At 33.9% G+C, this 22,826-nt stretch overlaps 1 protein-coding gene across 1 annotated transcript in view; it reads left to right on the top strand.

Moving 5' to 3' along the window:
* The window catches only part of Dmd (dystrophin), a 1,737,386-nt gene that overhangs the window by 1,074,446 nt on the left and 640,114 nt on the right, over positions 1 to 22,826 (top strand). Inside the window, exon 47 of the mRNA XM_048796385.1 lies at positions 19,516 to 19,633. Within this exon, the coding sequence (XP_048652342.1) occupies positions 19,516 to 19,633 (118 nt within the window). The remainder of the gene's footprint in view (positions 1 to 19,515; positions 19,634 to 22,826) is intronic.

Genomic DNA, 22,826 nt, shown 5'->3' with positions numbered 1-22,826 from the left:
CCTTTGTAACATTCAGTTTGCTCATTAGTAAGGCCTCCGGTGTTGACTGTGATAAAAGCAGTTAAAATTCTTGTAGGACCTGTCTCAGGAGTCTGACCTTTCTGATTAAGTTCTGACCCCCATCCCCCCATATGAATTCCTGATTTTAGCAACTGATTGCTAACATGTTGTTGTATTGCATACTGTCTATGAAAAAGTATAAAGTGCATTACAGACATCATAACATATTATAATTAACATATATTTCAAATGAGATACTTCTTTCATTTTTATGTCCTAACTACATCAGAAATTTGATTAGTATTAGTGATCCAACAACAAAACAAAAAAGCCCCTAACTCAAAAAATTCTCTGCGTATATTGTGAAGAGGCAAACATTTGGTGTCAATTCAATCATGAATGAAATGCTATTATATAAGAACATCTCCCTGGCTTGTATGGGGGTAATGGGGCATAGGATTTACATATTCTGCAGTAACCAAGAGATTGAAAATATATGTAGCTTTTCCCACAACTTTGCTTAATGAAACTCTCAGTTTGTGCTGTGAAAAGAGCTTATTGTTTCCTTTTTATGTAAATCATCTTAGTTTCTATCTGTTTGTTTAATAGTCTGCAATTTGGGCATAATATATTATTTTTTTTCCTTTGGGGCAAGCAAAACAGACTAACAGGAATAAATAAGTATGTATGGTGTCCTATAAATCTCTCTGTGAGTCTCTCTTCCATCTCTATTTCTCCCTGCCTGTTTATCTATCTGTATTTTTCAGTTTTGCTTTGCCAAAAAAAGAACTATGTATTATACACAGATCAGCCTCTCATGGATTTTCTCTGAATCCAAATGAGATTGTAAGTAGACTTTTGACTTTGTGTTTCCTGGTGTTCCACACGTGAGTCAAAAGTCTGGAATAGGGTCTCTATTTGCTAGTCTCATTCTCCCGACTTCATGGAAACTCCAAGTTTAGTTATAATCTAACTCAATTTGTCAAAAGTATTTCTAATAATGTTTCTCTTTTTACAAAACACTTACTATAAAACTTTAAAGAGTTCATTCAAATGAGCCAACAAGATAACCTTTATACTTCTCTGTGAGTTGGTATGGTACAGCCATGCCATAGATTTAAATTATAATCTCTTGTTCTCTATATGTCTTTTTATATCTAAAGTGTTCATCATTGTGTTATAGAAAGCAAACTAATTATTTTTAAAACCTAGAGGTAAAGGGAAAGGAAAGAGGGTCATAGGAAACTTTATTACAGTGTTGCTTCTGCTTCAATCTTTTGTTCTTGATGTCATCACTACCAGAATTTTAACTGTAGGCTTCTATCATTTTAATAGCATTTTTCCTTTGATCACTCTTGTGATCCAAGCCTTTATGCACAATTTTTGTATTCATAGTTTATATAGGCTTATTCTTCTGAAGATTTGATGATTTATCTATTATAAATTTTAAAACATCATCATTTAAAAATTTTAGAATTACTTTGCTCAAGAATGATGCAGCTCAGGTGAATTAGGACAGGAAGATTAATATCATTCAATTATTTTTTATAATTTTTGAGATATATTTGTACATCCTTATGATATACATTATGGTAATTCAATACATATATATAATTGTAATAATTAAATAAAAATCAGGGTAACAAACATTTCCATCTCTTCAGCCATTAGTCATTTTTATGTGCTAGGAATTTCATATTCTTGTAGTCATATTTAAATACATCATAGATTGTTTTAACCAATAGTAACCCTACTGTGATAAAGAAGAACCAAAAGGAATTCTCTACTTTAACTGTGTTTAGGTGCCCCCTTTTGAACTTCTTTATATCCTCTGTCCCCCATCATTCTAAGTCTCTAATGACCAGTTTTTCAGGTATTTTTTAATATTGGCACATTTATGGATATGCAGGGTTGTTTTTCCGAGTTTGAGACATCAAATTATAGACTTAAGTAAATATCTCTGATGTTTCACCACCAGATGATACCATATTTGAATTTTCTTCCATTTTGTTTTTAACTTGTATAGGGAAGAGTGGAGAAAAGAAAAAGGGAGAATTGGTAAGCTCTCCATCTCTTTCCTTATAGCATTCTGTTGTTTTAATTTTTCCTTAAGAAATATTTCATAGATCTCTTTCCTGTACCTGCTTTGTTTGTCCATGTTTATATTTCATCATTTGAGAGAAAACCACCTAACACCACTCTGAAGATATTTGCCAGAAAATGGTAGAGAGCAGCATCTATTCAAACATCTGGTAGTGATTATCTATCAGTTATCATTGTTCATTAGTACCCTACTTCAAAATTGAAGGTCTGTCTCCCTACCTCCCTCACACCTCCCGCACACTATCACAGAGCCTACTGATTCATTCACATCTTTGAGCTAAATTTTCCACCTACCATGTTACTGTTGTTTTGTGTATGGAAGTGAAAAGATTTAATTGGATATTGTTGAAAAGACACAGAGACTAACTCTCAATTTTGTATACATGATTCTTCCCTTTCCCTCTGCACCACCTCCTTTCCTTGATGAGAAAATTGTCTTCTCCATGGTAACAATATAAAAAGCATTCTGGTTTTCCATAGTAGTTGTTACAGAGCAAAGGAGTCAAAAAGTAGATAAGGTTTAAAAATGAAAAAGGGGGAGGGAGCCAGCTGGGAAGAAAGCCTAATGTTTATGAGTGGGTGTGGAGAGAGAAGAATGAAGAAAGAAGTTGAATGAGGAAAGCCAAGCTAAGAGGAAAGTGTTATTTCTGTATTCCAGAAAGCTGTGAGCCTTCCTTTACTGGAGGTGATCACTCCCTAAAATATAAGGGCTTTATTGTGAAATTCTTCTAGGCTTCACTCCTAGAGGCCTGCTTGTCACAAAATAACAACACTCAAATTTCCTCAGGACTTATAGTCCATTATTTTTTTTCTTTTTAATGTAACATTTTAAAAATATTTATTCTCTTTTTTTGCCACAGTACTAGGGACCATACCCAGGATCTCATGCTTGCAAGGCAAGCACTGTGCTCTTGAGCTACATTCCTAGTCTCCAATATAAACACTCTTTTGAGCTCAATGTTACATCTCAGTTCAAATGGACTTTTGGGAAGGGAGTGAAGAAGACATGAGAGTACACCAGTCCCAACCGTGAAGGCCATTGGTTAAACCAGGTCAGCCACAAAGAGCAAGGTTCTCACTGCTTTTTACACCCTGTGCTCTATACACTATAGAATTTCATAACTTTTTTTCCTGACTTTCACAGATTATAGAATAGCCTAAAGAAGTATTGTCAAATTGTGAAAGCAGTTTATGTTAAGTAACCATAGAGACATTGCAGTAAGCTGCATAATGCCCCCTTTTCCCAGAGATGTCCATATCCTAATCCCTGGTATCTCTGGTTATGTTACCTTAAATAGTGAAAGGGACTTTGCAGGTGGGATTAAGTTAAAGTTGTTGAGATGGGGTTATTATCCTGGATTATTCGACTGTTTCCAATGTAGTCAAAAGGGTTCTTATAAGAGAGAAGACAATGTGATGATATAAGCAGAGTCAGAGAGAAAGATTAGAAGATGCTTTGATACTGTGTTTTAAGATGAAGGGCAGAGCCAAAAGCCAAGCAATACAGGTAGACTCAAGAAACTGGAAAGACAAGGAAAAGAATTTTCCCTTATAATCTTCAGAAAGAACACAGGCTCTGCTACCACCTTAATTTTCGACCATAAGTTCCATCTTTTCAAACTTCTGACTTCTAGAACTGCAAACTAATCAATGTTGGCTTTTTTTTAAGCCATAAGTCTATAATAATTTGTTACAACTGCCATAGGAAACTAATATAGCCATGAATATTTAGTAATAACAAATTTTGCATAATTTCAGCAGAGGATTTCTTAATAAGGTTTATTTTTCCTTAATGATAAGGAATGAAACTAGGGAATAGAAATAATGTCATGATCCACTACATTTTAACCATAGAAATACATATTTCCAGTATTAAAAAAGATGACTAATTTGAATATATGTATGGAATAACAATGAAACAGAGTTTTTACAAAAGAAAATCCAGCTAGGCATGGTGGTACATGCCTATAATCCCAGTGACTCGGGCTGAGACAGGAGGATTCCAAGTTTGAAGCCAGCCTCAGCAATTTAGCAAGGCCCTAAGCAATTTGTCAAGACCCTATGTCAAAAAATAAAAAGGTCTAGAGGATGTGGATCAGTAGGTAAAAGCCTCTGGGATCAATCCCCAGTACTAAAAAAAATACAGCACATCACTGGTAATCAATTTCATTAGCCAAAGTATATCTATTGACCAAGGCTGACATCAATAGTGTAGAGATATATAATCCTAAACAGGGAGTAGCAGCAAATATTTTGTGTAATAATGCAATCTGCCACAGAAGATATGCCACAATATTTTACTAATAGAAGTACATTTTCAAAAATTTTATAGGCCACTCCTTTAAACCGGGCACAGTGGCACACACCCATAACAATAGAGGCTAAGATGCTAAGATAGGAGGATGGCAAGTTCTAGGGCAGCCTCAGCAACTCAGAGAGATCTCATCTAAAAATAAAAATGGCTAGGGATTTAGCTCAGTAGTAAACTTCCCCTGGGTTCAATCCCTGTAACAATAAATAAGTAAATAAACAAACAAATAAATAAATAAATGGCAAGTATTGAATTGGAAATTTCTCCAAAATGAAGAGAAGTGAACCAATTGTATAGGCTTTTTTTCCCCTCAATGTTTTAACACATTGAATTCTTTTTGGAAATGGGGTTGCAATGAAGCATTGCTAGATTTGATGGCATGAGAACCAAAGCCCTAGAGGAGGGAAAGTGAAGAATAAATTTAAGATTAGGAAGCAGAGTAGCCTGTAGAGAAGGCTTGTGACACATGGACAGGGCTAGGCTTAGGTGTCAGAAAGATCTGAATGCAAATGCTGTTCTACACATAATAAGCTAGCTGTCTTTGGGGAAATTTTTAATCTTCTCTGAGCCTATTGTGTGTGTGTGTGTGTGTGTGTGTGTGTGTGTGTGTGTGTGTTTGTGTGTAAAAATGGATGCAGTACCCAGATAGGAAGAGTCATAGTCAGGATTAAATAATTATGATAAAACATCTAATCCAGGTTCTGTTACATTATACCTGCTTAAGAAATTGTAGCTAAAACATAATGGAGGAAAACACTCAAAATAGGAGGATGTGGGCCATTTCATTCACCTTCATGACTTTTTAGTTTTGTGACCTTTGGTAAATTGCATAACCTTTCTGTGCCTTACAGTTCAGCACAAGAGTACCTATCTCACACAGTTGCTCTAAGTTATATATATAAAATACCTACAACAGTATCTGGCACATAGGAAAAGCATAATAACTAGTTATTTTGTAGTTATTATAATTGTTATGTTTAGGAGTTTGAATTGTAAGGCAAGGAAGAATGACTGAACTTTTTAACACAGTAGCATGAAAAATTTTAATTGGTATTTCCAGTAAAAATTACTTTTAAGTAGATGGGGATTAGAGGCAGATATTACTACTAAAAGATTATAAAATTTGAACTGAGGAAGTACTCAATGTTGGAGCACTTGTCTATCATGCATAAGTCCCTGGGTTCAATCCCCAAGATAGGAAGAAAAATAATTACAAGATGGATATTTATTAAGCCAAAAGTTTTTATCAGTTACATCTCTCATCTTCCTAATCTTTTGTAATTTTTAACCTCACATCTTGTTGCTTGCCATATAAATATTTAATATTCCCAACCCTTCTTCACTAATACATGTACTTTAAGTTGCATTTGTTACTTTTGAAATACTTGTGTACAGTGACATCCTTTTTTGAGCAAAAGCATGGAATTCACTTTTTGCCTCTGGCATACCTACTTTTGTAGTTTGAATTGAAACGTTAGCCTCCTTAAGACTATCTTAAAGAAAATTTCACCTGAAAGTAAGGCAGATCATTACTATATCAAAGACAGAGAAAAAGAGGGGGAAACATTGAGGTACTGAAAATTGGAACCAACCCACAGTAGTGATTTATTACTATTATCATTTTTGTCTCCTATGAATCTCATGCTACTGAAGTGTAAAAAGGTAGCAAAGAGTAAGCAATTTTGCTCACCTGAAAACAAAACAGAAAAGTGTCTAGTTAGAGAATTGTTGTTAAAACCTTTCTGCAGGAATTACTGCTTATTTTTAAATTACTTGAATTTTATTGAAATTAGTGTTAATAATGAGCAACCTTCCCAATAAAACAGAGAATTAAACTTAACACATCCCTATAATGTAAATGGCTTGATTAAATATGCCATATTACAAAAACCATTTAAGAACTGATTATATTTGCTCTTGGAGCAGATCTAGAAGCTCACAGTTTAGAAACTGCACATATTTTCCTATCAAACAGTACATAAAGTTTCCATATTCCTCAGAATCAGCTTCATTTGAGACTTGTGTTTTCTTGGAACTATGCCACATAAAGCAATTCTCCCCCCAAGCTCAGCTCCTTTCCCACTGCAGTGCAAGTGTGTGATTTACTGGCACAGTGTATTAATGTAGACCTGTCTTTATAGGATAAGAACTAGTATGGTCTAGGGAATTTGGAAAGTATGTCTGAGATCCTCCCCATAGAATATGCCCCCTCCTTTAAAAGCTGTCATACTGCAAATTCCAATTGAGTTAAAGGCTTTTGTGCTCCTATAGGGAAATATATTCTATTGTAATTTTTATATCCCCCAATAACAGTCTGTTCTTTGTTTACTGAAGAGAGCTTTTTATGTCATAAAAGGGTATTTTTTGATAGAGAAGCAGAATCATTCTTTATTATGGAGACTTTTTTCTTACAACAGCAAAAATAAATAGCTCATATCTTAAGCTCCTGATCAATGTCTAACACCTCCTACCCCCAGCAACACTTCACTGCAAGTGTATTAACACTCTGTAATAGCAACTCCACTCACCTACCAAAAAATGATCTTCACAAATGATTTACAGCTAAACCAGGGCTTAAACACATAGCACCCAATCAAAGGCATTTTTTTATCTTTTTCCCAGTCATATAATTTCTGTGAAGAAATAGATTAATGTCAATCTCAGAAACAACTGGTGAAGAAGTGTACAAAGAATGTTGTTTATTTTGAAGAATGATACCCAATTGTTAAGCATTTTTCCATTTATATATATGTGCATATATATGTATATATATTCAAATGGTATACATTATAAATTTTTGATGCAAAAATATGGTATAGAGTTGTTCATACCTCTCTTCTTCATTTGCATATTGCCTCTTTTGAGTGCACACAGGTGCATGCATACACACACACACATAACACATACACCACACACACACACACACACACACACACTCTATTTTATATTAATAAAACTCAGAGATTCCCAAGCCACTGAGATTCCCTAACCATATGTTATCTTTGTTTTGTAGCATCCAGAACTTGGTGAAACCAGAAGGTTGAGATCTCATGGGTTAAATATAATATACATAACATATTTATTAAATGCTGTCCCCATAAAGAAACCCAGACTAGCCATATTTAACTAATTTCTACCTTAGGTACTTGAATTCTTATGGGTAAATTTATTGCTTTAATTGCCCCAAGATTGGTTGATATAAATGTAATTATCCTCATTTTACAGATGAATAAACTGAGCCCAATTCTATCCTATATGTACAACATGAATTGAACAGCTGTACCAATTATTTTGATAATTCAAATCTTAATATCCACCTTTTGAAGTAGGAAAAAGAGATTTAGAGGACTTGAATTATTCTGATTAACTGTGTACATGAGTGTAATCACCTCTAGATAATCACTCATTTTTCTACTTCATTTACCTTCTGCAGGTAGTGTCACAGAATGGGAACATCTATTCCTGTGCCTCAGTTTATTGATAGCTGCAATTGGCTAGGAATGCCAAGGCTCTTGTCTCAGTACCCAAATAAATAGCATCTCTAAAATGTTTTTAAAACATGAAAGGCCACACACATTTTAACATAACTTTTCATTTGCTTGAATTTTGATTTTTGAAGGGTTTAGTATAATCTTCCTGTACTTCTTTCTTAGAAATTAGGGTACTATCTGAAGCACCCCCATTTCCCATAGAAAAATAATATAGGTCTAATGCAGTAATAGATACAAAAGGTCATTGCAAAGTTAGACTAACAAAATGATACATATTAATATTATATTGATAATTCTTATCACCACTGATAATAATATTTGAAGTTATTTTTCTGGAGAGATCCCACTTTCCTCTCATACTCTGAACATCTCTGTTTATCTTGTAGAGCAGGAATTTAAGAACTTATAAAAGCACTCTGAATGTTTACTTTTTCCTAAACTGAAACTACACTCCCTTTCTGTGCCCATTCATTTTAATATATTATTACAAATGAGGTTGGCAAATTTGTTTAATAATTCTCTGGGACAGCTTTTATAAGCAAATGGGGTTGAATTTATTTTACTTGTATGCAGTGAAATTGTTATTTTATCCTTAAATAAAAGGGTGCATGAAGTTACATTAGAAATGTTCTGCATGTTTTCATGACAGAAAATTTAATCAAAGGGGATAGATGAGGATTTTTCTGGCTGCTACAATTTGGCTTTCCAGTTCTGTCTTGGAAAGAACGTTGGATGCAGTGGTGCAAGTTTAATATTTCTAAAATTCCACTTTTATTGTGGTGTTCCTCTGTTCCAAAACCTCCAATGATTCCCCACTGCCTTCAACATAATGTCTTTACTTGGTCATCTGTTGTTCAGAGCCCACCATTCTGGCCCCAGCCTCACTGCCCAACTTGATCACAGTCATCATAATTCTGCTCACTACAGAGCTTTCCTCTTTCCCAATAACTCTGTTTTAAGTCCACCGTTTCTCCTGAAATTCCTTCTCCCTCATCATTAGTTTCTCATCAGTCCTATTCATTCTCCAGGTTGCAGTTCAGATTCTTTCTTGTCTGTGCCACATTTCCTGAATGTGGGCACATTAAAATTCCATTCTTGAGAATCCCATTAGTATAAAGTCTGTGGTCTATAGATTATTGCATTTGTCACTTACATATTGTCTTCTATTATTGGGTAAATGCATGTGTGAGCACACATAGATAGACCTGAAGGTCATCTCCCTAACTACATCAAAAGTTAATTAACTTCACTATGGAGACCCTTTTATGTCCATCCATTGACAACCATAGGCATACCTTACTGTACATAATACCTTACTGTATACATTGTGGATAAGTTTCTGTTCATATATATTTCCTGCTTACTTGATCAATCAAGAATTAATTACCTATCAGCTGCTGCTGCTTTTATCTGGAGTTTCTACAGACTTTGACAGTATCTTTAGGATACAAAATAAAGAGTGTTCTGTACCAAAACAAAATATTATAAATAATGCCCTCAGATTGTTACATTTCACTATTGTGAACTTATAATTTAATCCTCTATTATATTAATTTTATTAACTTGTGAATCAATTTGCAATATGGAGTGCTCTGAAGAGCTAAGAGAATTTATCTTGATCTGTTGAAATTAGGAGGACTCCAAAATGATGTTATTCAAGATAGAACAAGAAATAAATACTGGGAAAATTGCAGGAATAATCCCCAAATATGTATATGGTTAAAAAGTTTTATTTTCCCTTTCCTATAAAAATATATATGTGGAGAAATTATTATGTTGCTTGTTATTTGGTCATAACCTCAAAAGGCTGCAAATGTGATGAACATGACAAAAACTGGTCTTAAAACTGCCCTAATTATCTTTTGTTAATATGCTAAATTTATAGAACAATAGGGTTTCAAGAATTGTGAACAATGTAGAATAACAGATCTAATGTTGTATAGCTAAAAATATCATCAGGCTTTGTATCTGTTTAGAAATGTATTTGCAAATCATTATCAACAAATTGTAGCTTAAAATTCTTCTTTTTTCTTGACTTTGAAATTGTGCTTCATGATCCCCAATTTAGACCACATTATTTACTGGCTTTGTGACAGAAAGTTTTTATTTTTGCATGTTAAGGGTTTTATGAAATGACAAGTAAATCAATCCCCTTAAGTTTCTCGCAACACAATAGCTTGAAAAGGACCATCTTAATCTCTTTTTTGAAAGGGAAGGGATTTATTTTAAAGATGACACACTAATAGTAGATTAGTTTGTCATTATACAGTTACAAGGTAGGAATCAAATTTGGTAGTCTTATGATATGTTTTTAAGCCCCTAGGAATATCAACAAATAACAAAACTATCATTACAGAAAAATAGAGAAATAAATTTTACAGTTCTTTCTATTGTCTTTTGTGAGTTTGAATACTTTTAATAATTTCTTAAATGGCTGTCATACGTTTTATTTTTAAAGACACCCCAAAATATCAGTCATTTTTTTATATTACCAAGGAATACTGCATGAAGCAGAGACATGTGTTCTAGTAACTTCCACATCTTTCCAATTATAATTATCCATTTCTTGCTTCCCTTTAGTGTATCTAGTCATTTAGTCAGTCAACACTTCTTATTATGGCTATCTGTTTACTCTATTTCCAGGAATGGTTCAAAAGCTGAGGAAGGTACCCCAACCAGAAAGAACATGATGTACAAAGTATGGGATTACTAAAAGCTTGCTCCTGTAACTTCAGTTTTTCCAGAATTCATTGCTTTCTAGTTGTCCTTGTGACAAAATCCAAACATTCAAACTAATTTTTAAAAAGCTAATTATAGTACAATTATTATGTACCAATTGAATAAATAGAAAGTGAGCTATAAACTCTTCCACTCTGCCTAAGTTTATTTCCCATTATTTCTGAAGAATCATAGACTCCGGGCAGCCCATTGAAACTTTATTTCATGTTTATGCCTTAGCTTATACTTTTTCTCCTCCTCATGTCCTATCCAAATTTCTCAAGGCTCAACTATAGGACCATCTCTTATATAAAGTCTTTCCTGAGAATTCTCACATGTGATCATTCCTATAGCTGTTTCCTTTTAGTAGTTTTTAACACCATCATTATTCACTTTGGTATCTTTGCTGGATTCTATTTTATATCCACTCTAGCTTCTTGTTCTACCCTAGGAGGCCGAACAATATAGGTAGCAACAGTGAGATTGCTTGTCTGTTGCCAAGGTCCTTAAGTGGGTGGTACCAGTAGATCAGCAGGTGAAAGGACAGTGAGTTAAGGGGTGCTCCGGTCTTTCTGCTGACAGCTACAGCTGCTAGCAGGATGTCTTTTCCCTGTAGCTCCTATCCTAAGCTTTTTAAGACTTGGGGAGGAAAGACTTCCTGTCCCCATTTGAATAGGGCATTTGTTGAATGCAAGAACCCTGACTAACTTAGTATATAATCATTTCCTGAAGCCAGAATATTTTCTACCCCAAAAACATTTAGTTCATGATTGCTCTTTTCTTTCTTGTCTTTTGTGTGTGTGTGTGTGGGGGGGGGCGATGTGGTGACAGGGGATTAAACTCAGGGGCACTCGACCACTGAGCCACATCCTCAGCCTTATTTTGTATTTTGTTTAGAGACAAGGTCTCACCTCAATTTTGATGAGTCTCACCATCCTCTTGCCTCAGCCTCTTGAGCTTCTGGGATTACAGGTGTGTACCACTATACCTGGCATGATTCCTCTTTTCAGAATACATCCCCAGGAGCTAAACAAGAGACATTTAATTGGCATAATTTAATTCATGTGCAAATGTGTTCTTTCCCATCAACAATTAACCAGTGTTTGAGCCGAGATACTCAATTTTTAATTCTTTACAAACCTTAGAGTTTAGTTTAGGATCAGTATATAATTTGCAGGTTACAGTGAAAAATAAAAATATAGGGCACTTATTAAGAAAATTATTTAAAATTTTCTGATGGCAACAGCAAAGCATTAAACCCATCATGAAACTCATCTAACGCAGACACTTGTATAATTGCACAAGTTGCACACTCAAAAAATTTGATTGAGGTCTCTGCCTATCCAGGGAAATTCTCACACAGCAAAGTCACTATATTTTTGTCTTAACTTGCCCAAAAGATCCTTTTGCCATGTCTTCCAGAAAGCCTAGTGGTTGTTACATACAAAGGATTCTTGGTGATTTGTTTAAATATCCTAGATTTCTTGAGCTACATATGCATAATGGAACCCCACCATTATCATTTTACTATATCTAAATAATCTTCACTTACTCCAATTAAATTCTGGGCTCATTGAAAATAATAGTTTGGCCCTTAAGAAAATTGGGAAAAGTTTCTAAATGGATGTAATTAAAAATACTAATGTACTTGAATTGAGTATTAAAATTAACACATTGTTGAAACTTCAAATTAGTACAATCACTATGGAAAGCACTGTGGAGACCCTCAAAAAAACTAGGCATGGAACCATCATATGACCCAGCTATCCCCACTCCTTAGTATTTATCAGAACAACTCAAAATCAGCATAATGTAATGATACAGTCACATCAAAGTTTATAGTAGCACAATTCACAATAGCCAAGCTATAGAACCAGCTCAGCTATCCATAAGTAGATGAATGGATAAAGAAAACATGGTATATATACACATTTGAGTTTTACTCAGCCATGAAGAAGAATGAAATCGTGGCATTTTTTGGTAAATGGAAGAAACTGGGAACATTATGCTATGTGAAATAAGCCAGACTCAGAAAGTCAAGGGTCAAAAGTTTTCTCTCATATGTGGAAGCTAAAGCAAAATAAGGGAAAAAAATGACAGGTGATAAGATATCATAAAGATATAGGGAACATCAGTGGAAGAGAAGGGTATTGAGAGGGAGGGAGAAGGGACAAGAAAGGGGAGGAAACGTGTAATAAATTGAACAAAATGATATTATGTGCATGTATAAATATACCATAGTGAATTATACCTTTATGTATATCTATAAGGCACCAGTCAAAAATAAATAAACTAGTGAAAAGAAGACCAGAGGAATAGAGGAAGAAGAATAGAAAGAGGAAAAACAGGGATGAGTTCTGGGACTAAAATGAAGTAAATCAGTTTCCATGAATGTATGATTTTGTCAAAATGAACCCAACTATTATGTATAACAATAATGCAGTAATCAAATAAATGAATAAGTAAATAAATAAGTAAAAGGTCAACCCGCATAATTACCCTAGGTGCATGTATGATTGCACAAATGGTGTTACCCTACTAACCAGAAAAGTCAAAAATTGTGCTCAATTTATGTACAATGAACCAAAGAACATTCTTCTGTCGTGTATAACTGATTAGAATAAACAAACAAACAAATTAGCTTTCTAACCCTAAAAAATAAAGCTCAACACCTGGGATGTATGAGGAGACCTGTGTCACTAATGTTCAATTGAAAACAACACTTTTAGGTGATGGTGTCATGAAATCATCTTGTGATATGGAATTAAAGAGTTGATTGAGAGGCTTAGGGTGTAGAGGAGTAAAAGTAGGTGTGTTAGGGCTTGAGATTGTATGTGCCGTGATAGGATAAAAGGGGGAAATATTTTATTAGTGCAAATATCTTTGTGAAAGGAAACAATGAGAAAGCCAGGCAAGGTAAGAAAGCCAGTAGAAAGAGATTTGATCTGATCTCAAATGAAGGGAAAAGGAAGAAGAGGTTGAGTGGAAATATGCTAGTGCTCTATCCCTTCTAAGGAAGATTCAACAAAGTTGTTTGGAAGTTATTGAACCAAAGTCAGGGAGGAGTCCCATGTCTCTCAAGAAAGGCTTTGCCTTGGTATCTCCACCACATTCAGACATTGGTGAGGAACAGTCTGTGTGGTAAGCTTGGTTTCAGTCCAGTGCAGTGATGGATTTCAGCATATACCAACTGGGGTCCTCAGTCATTAGGTACCAGTAGAAAAAGGTTTTCATGTTCTCTAGGTCACCACAGTGGGTATTGGAAGCAGATATTTAAAACCATTTTATATTATTTAGATAAACAGCTGAAGATAGTTTAATCTGGATTCCTCCAGAATACCCTCTTTGATCCCTAAAATTTGTTGGCTCTTACTACCATATGCTTTGATAGCCCCTGTGGTTCCACTACTATAATACCCATCTGAGTTTATTATAAGTACTTGTTTACTGTTTTTCCTCACTATTAATTCATTTTCTCTTTGAGAAAAGAATTTTTTTTCTCCTGCATCGCCCTATCCCCTCTGCCTAGTTCAATGGTTAACATAACAGAAGCACTGAAAAAATGCTTGCTGAAACTCAAATTGGGGGACATTCTACAAAATATCTGGTTTCTGTTATTCAAAAGTATCCATGTTATGAAGGTCAAAGAAAGACAAATAAATATTTTAGATTAAAGAAGACTGAGGAGATGTGACAACTAAGTGTAGTGCATGAGCTTAGACCAGGAAATGAAAATGTAGCTATAAAGGCCATTAATGAGGTAATTGTCATACTCAGAGCAAAGTGTGTGGATAAGATTATAGTACAAAAGTAATGTTAAATTTCCTGACTTTGAACTTGAGCTGAGGTTATGTAAGAGAATGCCTTTGTTCTTGTGAAATAACTATGGAAGTACTTAAGGATAAAGGGTAATGAAATCTGCAAATCATTCTCAAATGCTTCAGAAAAAAATATATACATAATAAATATACAGGTACTATACACAGAGATACTAAGAGAACTATGAGTGATAAGTAAAATGTGGTAAAATTTAGCAATTGATGAATCTGGCTGAAGGGTTCTTGGGAGTTCTTTTACCATTGTTGCAAGTCTTCTGTGAGTTTAAAATTCTATAAAACTAAATTTTTCTTTAAGAAAGTATTTCTTTAATGAATAAAAGTCAAAAGGATAATCATTGTTAGAAGGGAAATACCTTCTAACCAATGGAAGTGCTGGTAGAACACTAGGAGAAAAATAGGGAAGTTATGCCAAATAGGAAAATAGCCAAGTCCATTTAAAACGTAAATGAGAAGTGAGGAAGCAGAGGGCAATAAAGACAACTTTGGATTCGGCCAATCTATTTGGAGTAGCAGCTAATGCAAGACTAGAAGCCAGAATGAAGGTGCTCAGTGAGGCAGTTAAAAGTTAGACAGATGATTAGCATCCTCAAAGGTAAAGCCCTTTCAGTTACTAGAAAGGCTACAATTTAGTACCCACCCGACTTAACTGCTTATTCTCTTTCCATGTATAAAAGGGCTCTATAAACTATTTTACCCTGTCAATCTTGAATGTCAATTTTTTTAAGTTGTAAATAAGAGATTTAACGTTATTACCTTGAAGCTTAATTCATGTTTATTTCCTGAAAAATAGCAACAGTTGACCATAGCCTTGAGCTTTTAACTGTAACTGCAGGAAGATTGTCGATTTTTTGTGAAAAAATGGAAAAATATAACATGTTGAAGTCTTAGACATATAAATAAATATTCAAGTCAGCATATAGAGTTTTCTATTTTAGTACTATTTATGAAGAATTTCATTTTAACAAATGCAATAATGAATCGTAATTTTTTCTAAGAGCCTAAAATGACCTACTTATAGTATGTATGGTTTCACTGTTTAATTCCCTCTCTCATAAGATTGTTATTTATAACCACTTCTCTCAACCCTGGGGGGATTTAGTAGAATTAAAGACTTCTGATTCACTTTGTATTTGAAGATTTTTTTTCTCTCCATCTTTGCCCAGCTAGTGGAATCCATGATGAATTCTCCTCTCCAAGGGGTAAGCTTTTTTTAGTAAAGCCCAGTAGCTGGCTTATGATTCCTTAGAAATAGCATTGATTCCTTCCTTTTCCTGTATTTTGTTTCCTTCAAGAATGATAGAATCTATGTAGATGCAATAATCATGCTTAAGTACTGCTAAGCATGTAATGGCTTTAGTTTTGTTCATATAAGTTATTTGTGTAATAAATATCTGGGCTCATATCAAATAAATAAATAAGCAGCTTTAATATTCTATTTGTTGAATATGACTAAAGCTGAAATGAGGAAATTGAACAATAGAAGAGGACCAGAGCTCATGTAAGGATGAATATTAGAGTAGAAGCAATATACTTGAGGGAGTAACATCTGATAGAGATAGCTAACTGTGGACATAGAACAGGTTTGTGTGGGGGATTGGTGCTAGTGATCAAACTTGGGCATTGCACATGTGAAGCAAGTGCTCTACCACTGACCTATCACCCCAGACCAAAATTTTGAAGATGAATATTTTGGGGATAAGTAAGTTTGAATAATGATTAGATCCAAAGTTTCTCTCACCTTTGCATAGCTCCATAGAATAAAGATGAAGGTCACTGTGTTTTAGAAGTTGTGGAATTACAAAACTAAGATGTCAACTCAAATAAATTTTAATGGCAAATAAGTAGAATACAGTTAAAAGAAAACCAAATGAGAGATAGAAGATGGGAGGGGAGGGGGGAGATAGTAGAGGATAGGAAAGATAGCAGAATACAACAGACACTAGTATGGCAATATGTAAAAACGTGGATGTGTAACCGATGTGATTCTGCAATCTGTATATGGGGTAAAAATGGGAGTTCATAACCCACTCGAATCAAATGTATGAAATATGATATGTCAAGAGCTTTGTAATGTTTTGAACAACCAATAAAAAAATAAAAAAATAAATGAAAAACAAATGAAAATAAAGCTTTAACCATATGCTTGTGTTCTGTTCATTTATAATACTGTTTTATAATATCTTAGGTGTATGCCATCTTCAAATCTTTCCCTGTATTTCTGGAAAGGAAATCAAAGGAGAAAATTTCCATTGTACTATACAGAGAAAACACTAAATAAAGAGTAAAAAAAGTATATGACAAATTTCATAGCAAATAGATTAGTATTTTACAGTTTGTTTTTGAAATGAATGTTCATGTATGTTGATCAATGAGTGGGATGGAAGATTGGCAATTTTGTTTAGAAATACTTTATAAATTCATAGCTGTATTTCAGTTGCAAATCTCCTTTTAAGGAGGCTGCTTCAAAGGATGTCATTAATAATCTTCTCACGTGCTTATAAAGCATGTGTCTGTCAGCAGAATTAGAGAATCACCCAACTAGAGAACAGGTTTCACAATACCCTGAGACCTATTTTGTTCATTAGAGAGGAAAATGGCTTGTTTTAAGTCCAAATTGACATGCTTGCTAATTTCAGCAGTAAAAGCTGTTCATTGTGGTCAGGTTTAATTTAGAGTCTGGGAAGGTTCAGATTAAAGTTGATTGTGTTACTTTTACAACATACTTCTCAAATGAACTTTGAAATCCTAAAAGAAGAAAAATGTGTAGCAGACCTTGAGGAAAGTTTCTAAAAGTGGAAAGCAAGTAATAGTCTGTTTTTTTAGGGAGGAACTAATACTAAATCAAATAAAAATAACAATAAATAAAATATTTTATATAAAAATTATCAAGTATTAAACACAGCTTTTCATTTAAACTGTATACCATACCCAATACATTTGTTCAGTGCAGCATACATAGCCCCTTTAATAGCACCTAACTCCTGAAAAATATATATCAGCATGACAGAATGAGTAAATGAATGATTTTATATATTCCAGTTGCTATGTATATTTAAGTCATTTATTACATTTAAGGTAGAGATTTGACTATCTGAGGTTTCTGGTTAAGTCTGTATTTAAAAAAAAGCTCTATTAAATGTATTTAAACATTTATGATAGACACTTACAAAGCACCTTTTCAGCTTACTGTGTCACAGATGACCAGAAGTTAACATTCCAACCCCCAAAAACATCTTCTTTCATAAGATCTATATGCTACTATACACTCCCTACTTTAAATTTGTTCAATACTCTCTAACTTACTTATGCCACTTACTTCAATAGCTATCTTTGGCAACTTGTTCCATATTTCAAACACACTTTTATGTAAAGAAACCATAAAACTTAGGAACCTGAAAATTAAATTTTTCTTTTGAGCAATCACAGATTACAAATGCAGAAAATTTGTTACAAGTTAGCCCCTCCAATTTTTCAATACAGAGAGAGAGAAATGCTCAAAATAGATGTACGATATTTGGATAGGTTTTCATCATTATTTTAATATTACCAAAAGCAATTGATCTTAAATCACAAAGCCTATCTCCCTACCTCTTCACAAAGGAAACACTATAGAATGATCAAATTTGGCCTTTTCAAAAACAAAATCCTTAGAAAAATCAGTAAAAGTCAAAGCGCATAATAGATTACTATTTCACAATTATTACTGTTCACCACATTTCGTCTCTTCACTTTCATCACTCTAACATGGTAGTAGAAAGAACATCATATTTAAAATCTGACAGAATTTCTGGCATGTTTATTAGTATAGTTATTATGAGACTAAAAATTAGAAAGTATGGGTAAAACATCTATCACAGAATGATGGTAAACTACAAGTAAATATTAATTTTATTTTCCATGATTGAAATAAAACTTAGTTTTTAAACCAGCAGAAAGAGATATATAATTTTTAATATATTTGGGAGAAATTTTGACCCTTTAGTATAGAGAGACTCTTAGTCTGACAGAGTAGATGAACGTTTGAAATAGAAGATGAATTTCTTAATAATTAGCATTGCTATCTGTAAATTCAAAAGTTGTTGGCTTCATTCTGTTATTTTTATTTAAAGCAGTATTAAATCAAAGTAATTTATGCTAGAGAAGAGTATACTAACATCTAGAGTCTGATGCTCTCCAAACTTGACTGATCATAAAAATACAGAATTTATTTTAAAATGCCGATTTAGCTGGGTATGGTGGTGCACACCTGTAATCTCGGGGGCTCAGGAGGCTGAGGCAGGAGGATTGTGAGTTCAAAGCTAGCCGCAGCAAAGGTGAGGCACTAAACAACTCAGTGAGACCCTATCTCTAAATAAAATACAAAATAGGGCTGGGGATGTGGCTTAGTGGTCAAGTGCCCCTGAGTTCAATCCCCTATAACAACAACAATAACAACAAAAATCAGATTTTCAGTGATTTCCCCTACAATTCATTAGTCCTGGGATGGAGCAAAGGCATTTGGGTGATTTTTTTATAGACAGGCAACTTTGAGGAAAGACTGATTTAACTAATCTACTTCATCTCTTCATTTTACATATGAGGAAGATCAAGTACAAAGAAGTTAAATAAGTAATATCTCTTAAATCGCTTTTGTGCCTTTCTGTTTCTAAAATAAATATACACTTTATCTGTGATAGCGCACAGAATGACATTACAGGTATAAATAACTATCTTTCTTTTAAACACATTGTTATATTTCAGAATTATATTTCTTATATTGGCTTATGTAAACCCATGTACTCTGAAATGTCTCCAGCTAAGCTCTTCAATAGTAAAGCAAATCTATAATCAAAGATTTTCACTTGAAATATTATTTGGGGTCTAAGAGTGAAACATATTTCTTGTTCAATTATTTTCTATGAAGCCTTACACAGTAAAGATTTATATCCAATAACATCTTTTTGATTTCTAAAAGTGTTTTGGCTGGTTTGAAAATTGTACTTTTCTTTGTATTACATAAAAGGAAAGCATAATGCTGAAGAGCCCCAATATTAAATGATATTTGTTCTTTCAGGAAACACTGCAGGATTTGGAACAGAGGCGCCCACAGTTGGAAGAACTCATAACTGCTGCTCAGAATTTGAAAAACAAAACCAGCAATCAAGAAGCTAGAACAATTATTACTGATCGAAGTAAGTCTAAGCATGGGAAACTCAAGGCAAGATGGGTAAAAAGTTTGGATAACAATTTAGTTAATATACTCCCATTACATTTATCAAAAATAGTGTGAAATAATTGTGAATTGTAACTATGACACTGAAAAAGATTTTCAATCCATAATGTTAGCTTTCAATAACTGAATCTAATTTCACTATACAGAAGAAATATAATTTTCATCAATTCAGGGCTTATATAGTTACAAGGCATAGTGTGCTGGACATGGTGAGCATAGTATGGCAGAACATTTGCTCGTTACTTGTCATATTTCTGGGCCGGCATCCATAGAGATAGTAGTCACTCCTTCATATTCTTGGTGGTTAGTCCAACCAATAAGTTGCTTCCTAGTGTTTCTGCTCCTTTGATGCCCCATTGTGTAATATCAAAAATCTTTGCATCATACTACGGTGGGCGGGAAGTTTGGGAGACTATAAGGCCCATCTGCCTAGACATTGTGTGTGATGTCAGTAGTGGTTCATGGGATTGAGGAGAAAGAGGGAGGAGTACAGGAAATTACTCTCCATCCAATTGCCCATAGAGGCTCTTTACAGGGATGAGGACCTAAAGTCACCTCTGATATCAGTTCTGTAGAATGTTTCTGTGTTTTCTGCCTTTTCTTCACCTACCTTTCCTCCATGGGTACACACTGATAAGAATTATCTTTCTTTGCCTACAATATGTTGGGGAAGGGAAAATAGCAATTAGATTAAAAGGTTAGTATCTGAAAAATATTACTATTCATACTTGTACATAGTTTTGAAATTTTATTTCTACATTATTGCTGAAACAATGAATTTGGATATATGCTAATATATCAGTTGAGTAACATTGGCCACCATAGCACATAAACTCCTGAATCTTGGTGACTCACTACACTGAAAATTTACTTTTCATTATGGTCCAATTCAAAGTAAGTAGCCCTCTGTAAAGTCATTCAGGGATCCAAGCTCCTCCTGTCTTTTGTATCCGAACATCAGAAGCATTTGATGAGTAGGTGAGAAATGAGTATTACTCATGAGAATTTGTCACAAGCCAGGCCTAAAAGTGTGTACATTAATTTTGTTTATATTCTGTTGGCTTAAACTTGTCAAAGGGCTGCACCTAACTTTAAGGGAAGTGGGGAAATAATATCCAATGTTAAGGTCAAGAAGAAGAAAAAGATTTGGTAAGAAACTAGTGGATATCTTCTGCAATTAATTTGCACTAGGAAGTATACACGTATGTCTTATGAATCTATGTCAGTCATAGTTTGTTGTTTTTATATTCATCATGGCAAGAACACAATTATCTTGTAATGACCAACATAAATTGCTGTTTAATTGATGTGTCAGTGTTCCTCCCCCAAACTCAAACCATGAGGGTTCTCCATGAGATTGCAATACACTGGCCCAAAAAAGTGAATTTACTCAGTAAGAGACTGAATTGCCATTGCATAGTTAAGTGATCTGGTTCTCACCTGAAAAATATGAATATGAAAATTTGATAAAGATGTTTATGTAAATATTAAAAGACTATATATAAATTTGTCTCTTAGCTTACTGATGAAAAACAACTTCTTTTTCCTAAGAGGAAAATAACACTAATATATTTTACAGTATCTGTCCAACATTGTCTAAACATTTTCCATTATCCCTTGGAATCTTGGTTTTTAAAAAATATTACATTGACTTTTTCATGATGGAGGTTAGAGTTGAGTAACCAGAGGGCAACATTGTATTACTCTATTAATATCTAGTGAGTTGAATAATTCTCCTTTTTAGGAATGATACCTTTATGAATATTTACAGTATAATATAAAGATCCAAATGTCTGTTAAATATGGCACATTGCTTATTAAAGGCCTAAACCAGAATCTTAGTTCCAAATATGCCTGGAGTTGTTAATGCTGGTACTAAGATAATTCTGACAAGTTATGATGTTTATCTAAATAATGTCATTTCCAGCTCAGCTATGCTTCAGTTTATCTCTCAATTTGAAATCTATGAAATGGGATGGAAATTCAATACTCATAAAGTTTCAATGGTGTTCCAAATAGAATTTTTCTTAGTATAGATTTGATTTTCAGAGAAAGGGCAGAAATAAAATACTTGCTCATAAAATTGCATTTTCCCATTTGACAATTTTGATCTTCCTTTTTTATTGCCCTGCAACTTCTAGAAATATCTGAAAAGGAATCAACTAAATAAAGAAAAAATATTTAATATGTGTATAATACTGTATTGATGTATTTTTCCCTCCTTGGTAAATCCCAGTTCATAACTTTGAGCAGTTTGGGAAATCTATTCATAGTTATTACATTTTATCAAAAGAAAAGTTCAATAGAAAAGCAGTTCCTGTCTTCTAGCAATAGCCATGCTAAACCTCAAATAATCAGGTCTACAAAATCCTAACCTGTTTTACTATGCAACACTATTTTCATGATATCTATTATTTTTAGGTAATCATATTGATTGAAATCATGTTATAATTTAAGTAAGATAATAAATTTCATTCTAAATGAGTTCACATAAAAAATTCTCCATCCTGTTTTCTGATGTTCAAATTGCTCATTTTTCTTCAATTCTTGAGTTGTCAACCATTCCTGGTTATTTTCTTCAGTAGAAGTTCTGGATCAGGAGACCAAAAGAAGATAAAGGAAGAAGGACTTAAATTTGCTTTTTTGGAGGTGTCTGAATAATGAAAAACTTTTGTTTATGTCTATTAACACTGCAGAATATAATACCATTATAACTTGCAGAGCAGTGAAGAAGATATGGAAAAAAAAAACTACTCTGTTTCACAAATATTAGCAAATGTGGGTGGGTCCTCTGACATTTGCATTTGAGAGCTTTACTTCTATAGCTTATACCTCCCAAACCCTCACCACTACTACTTTAATGGTATATAGTAACAATACACACAGGTTTTGAGGGCAGGTTGCCCAATCTAGATATTTGGCTTTGTAGCCTTGAACAAATAACTAATCTCAGTAAACTGTTGTTGGTTTCTTTTTCTATAAAATAGTTATCACTTTTGCCGCAGTCTGGCTGGGCACAATCAGGAGCCACTTGTCAAAAGAAACTAACTTTATTTTTAGAACCACACACGCCAAACAAAACAGCCTCTCAGGAAAAACCCTCAGAGCCTCAACTGCCACCACCGGCTTTCCACAAGCCTCTCTCTCCCACA

This window comes from Marmota marmota, unplaced genomic scaffold (genome assembly GCF_001458135.2).
Source record: "Marmota marmota marmota unplaced genomic scaffold, marMar, whole genome shotgun sequence".
NCBI lineage: Eukaryota > Metazoa > Chordata > Mammalia > Rodentia > Sciuridae > Marmota > Marmota marmota.
This window is presented reverse-complemented; position numbering and strand designations above follow the sequence as displayed.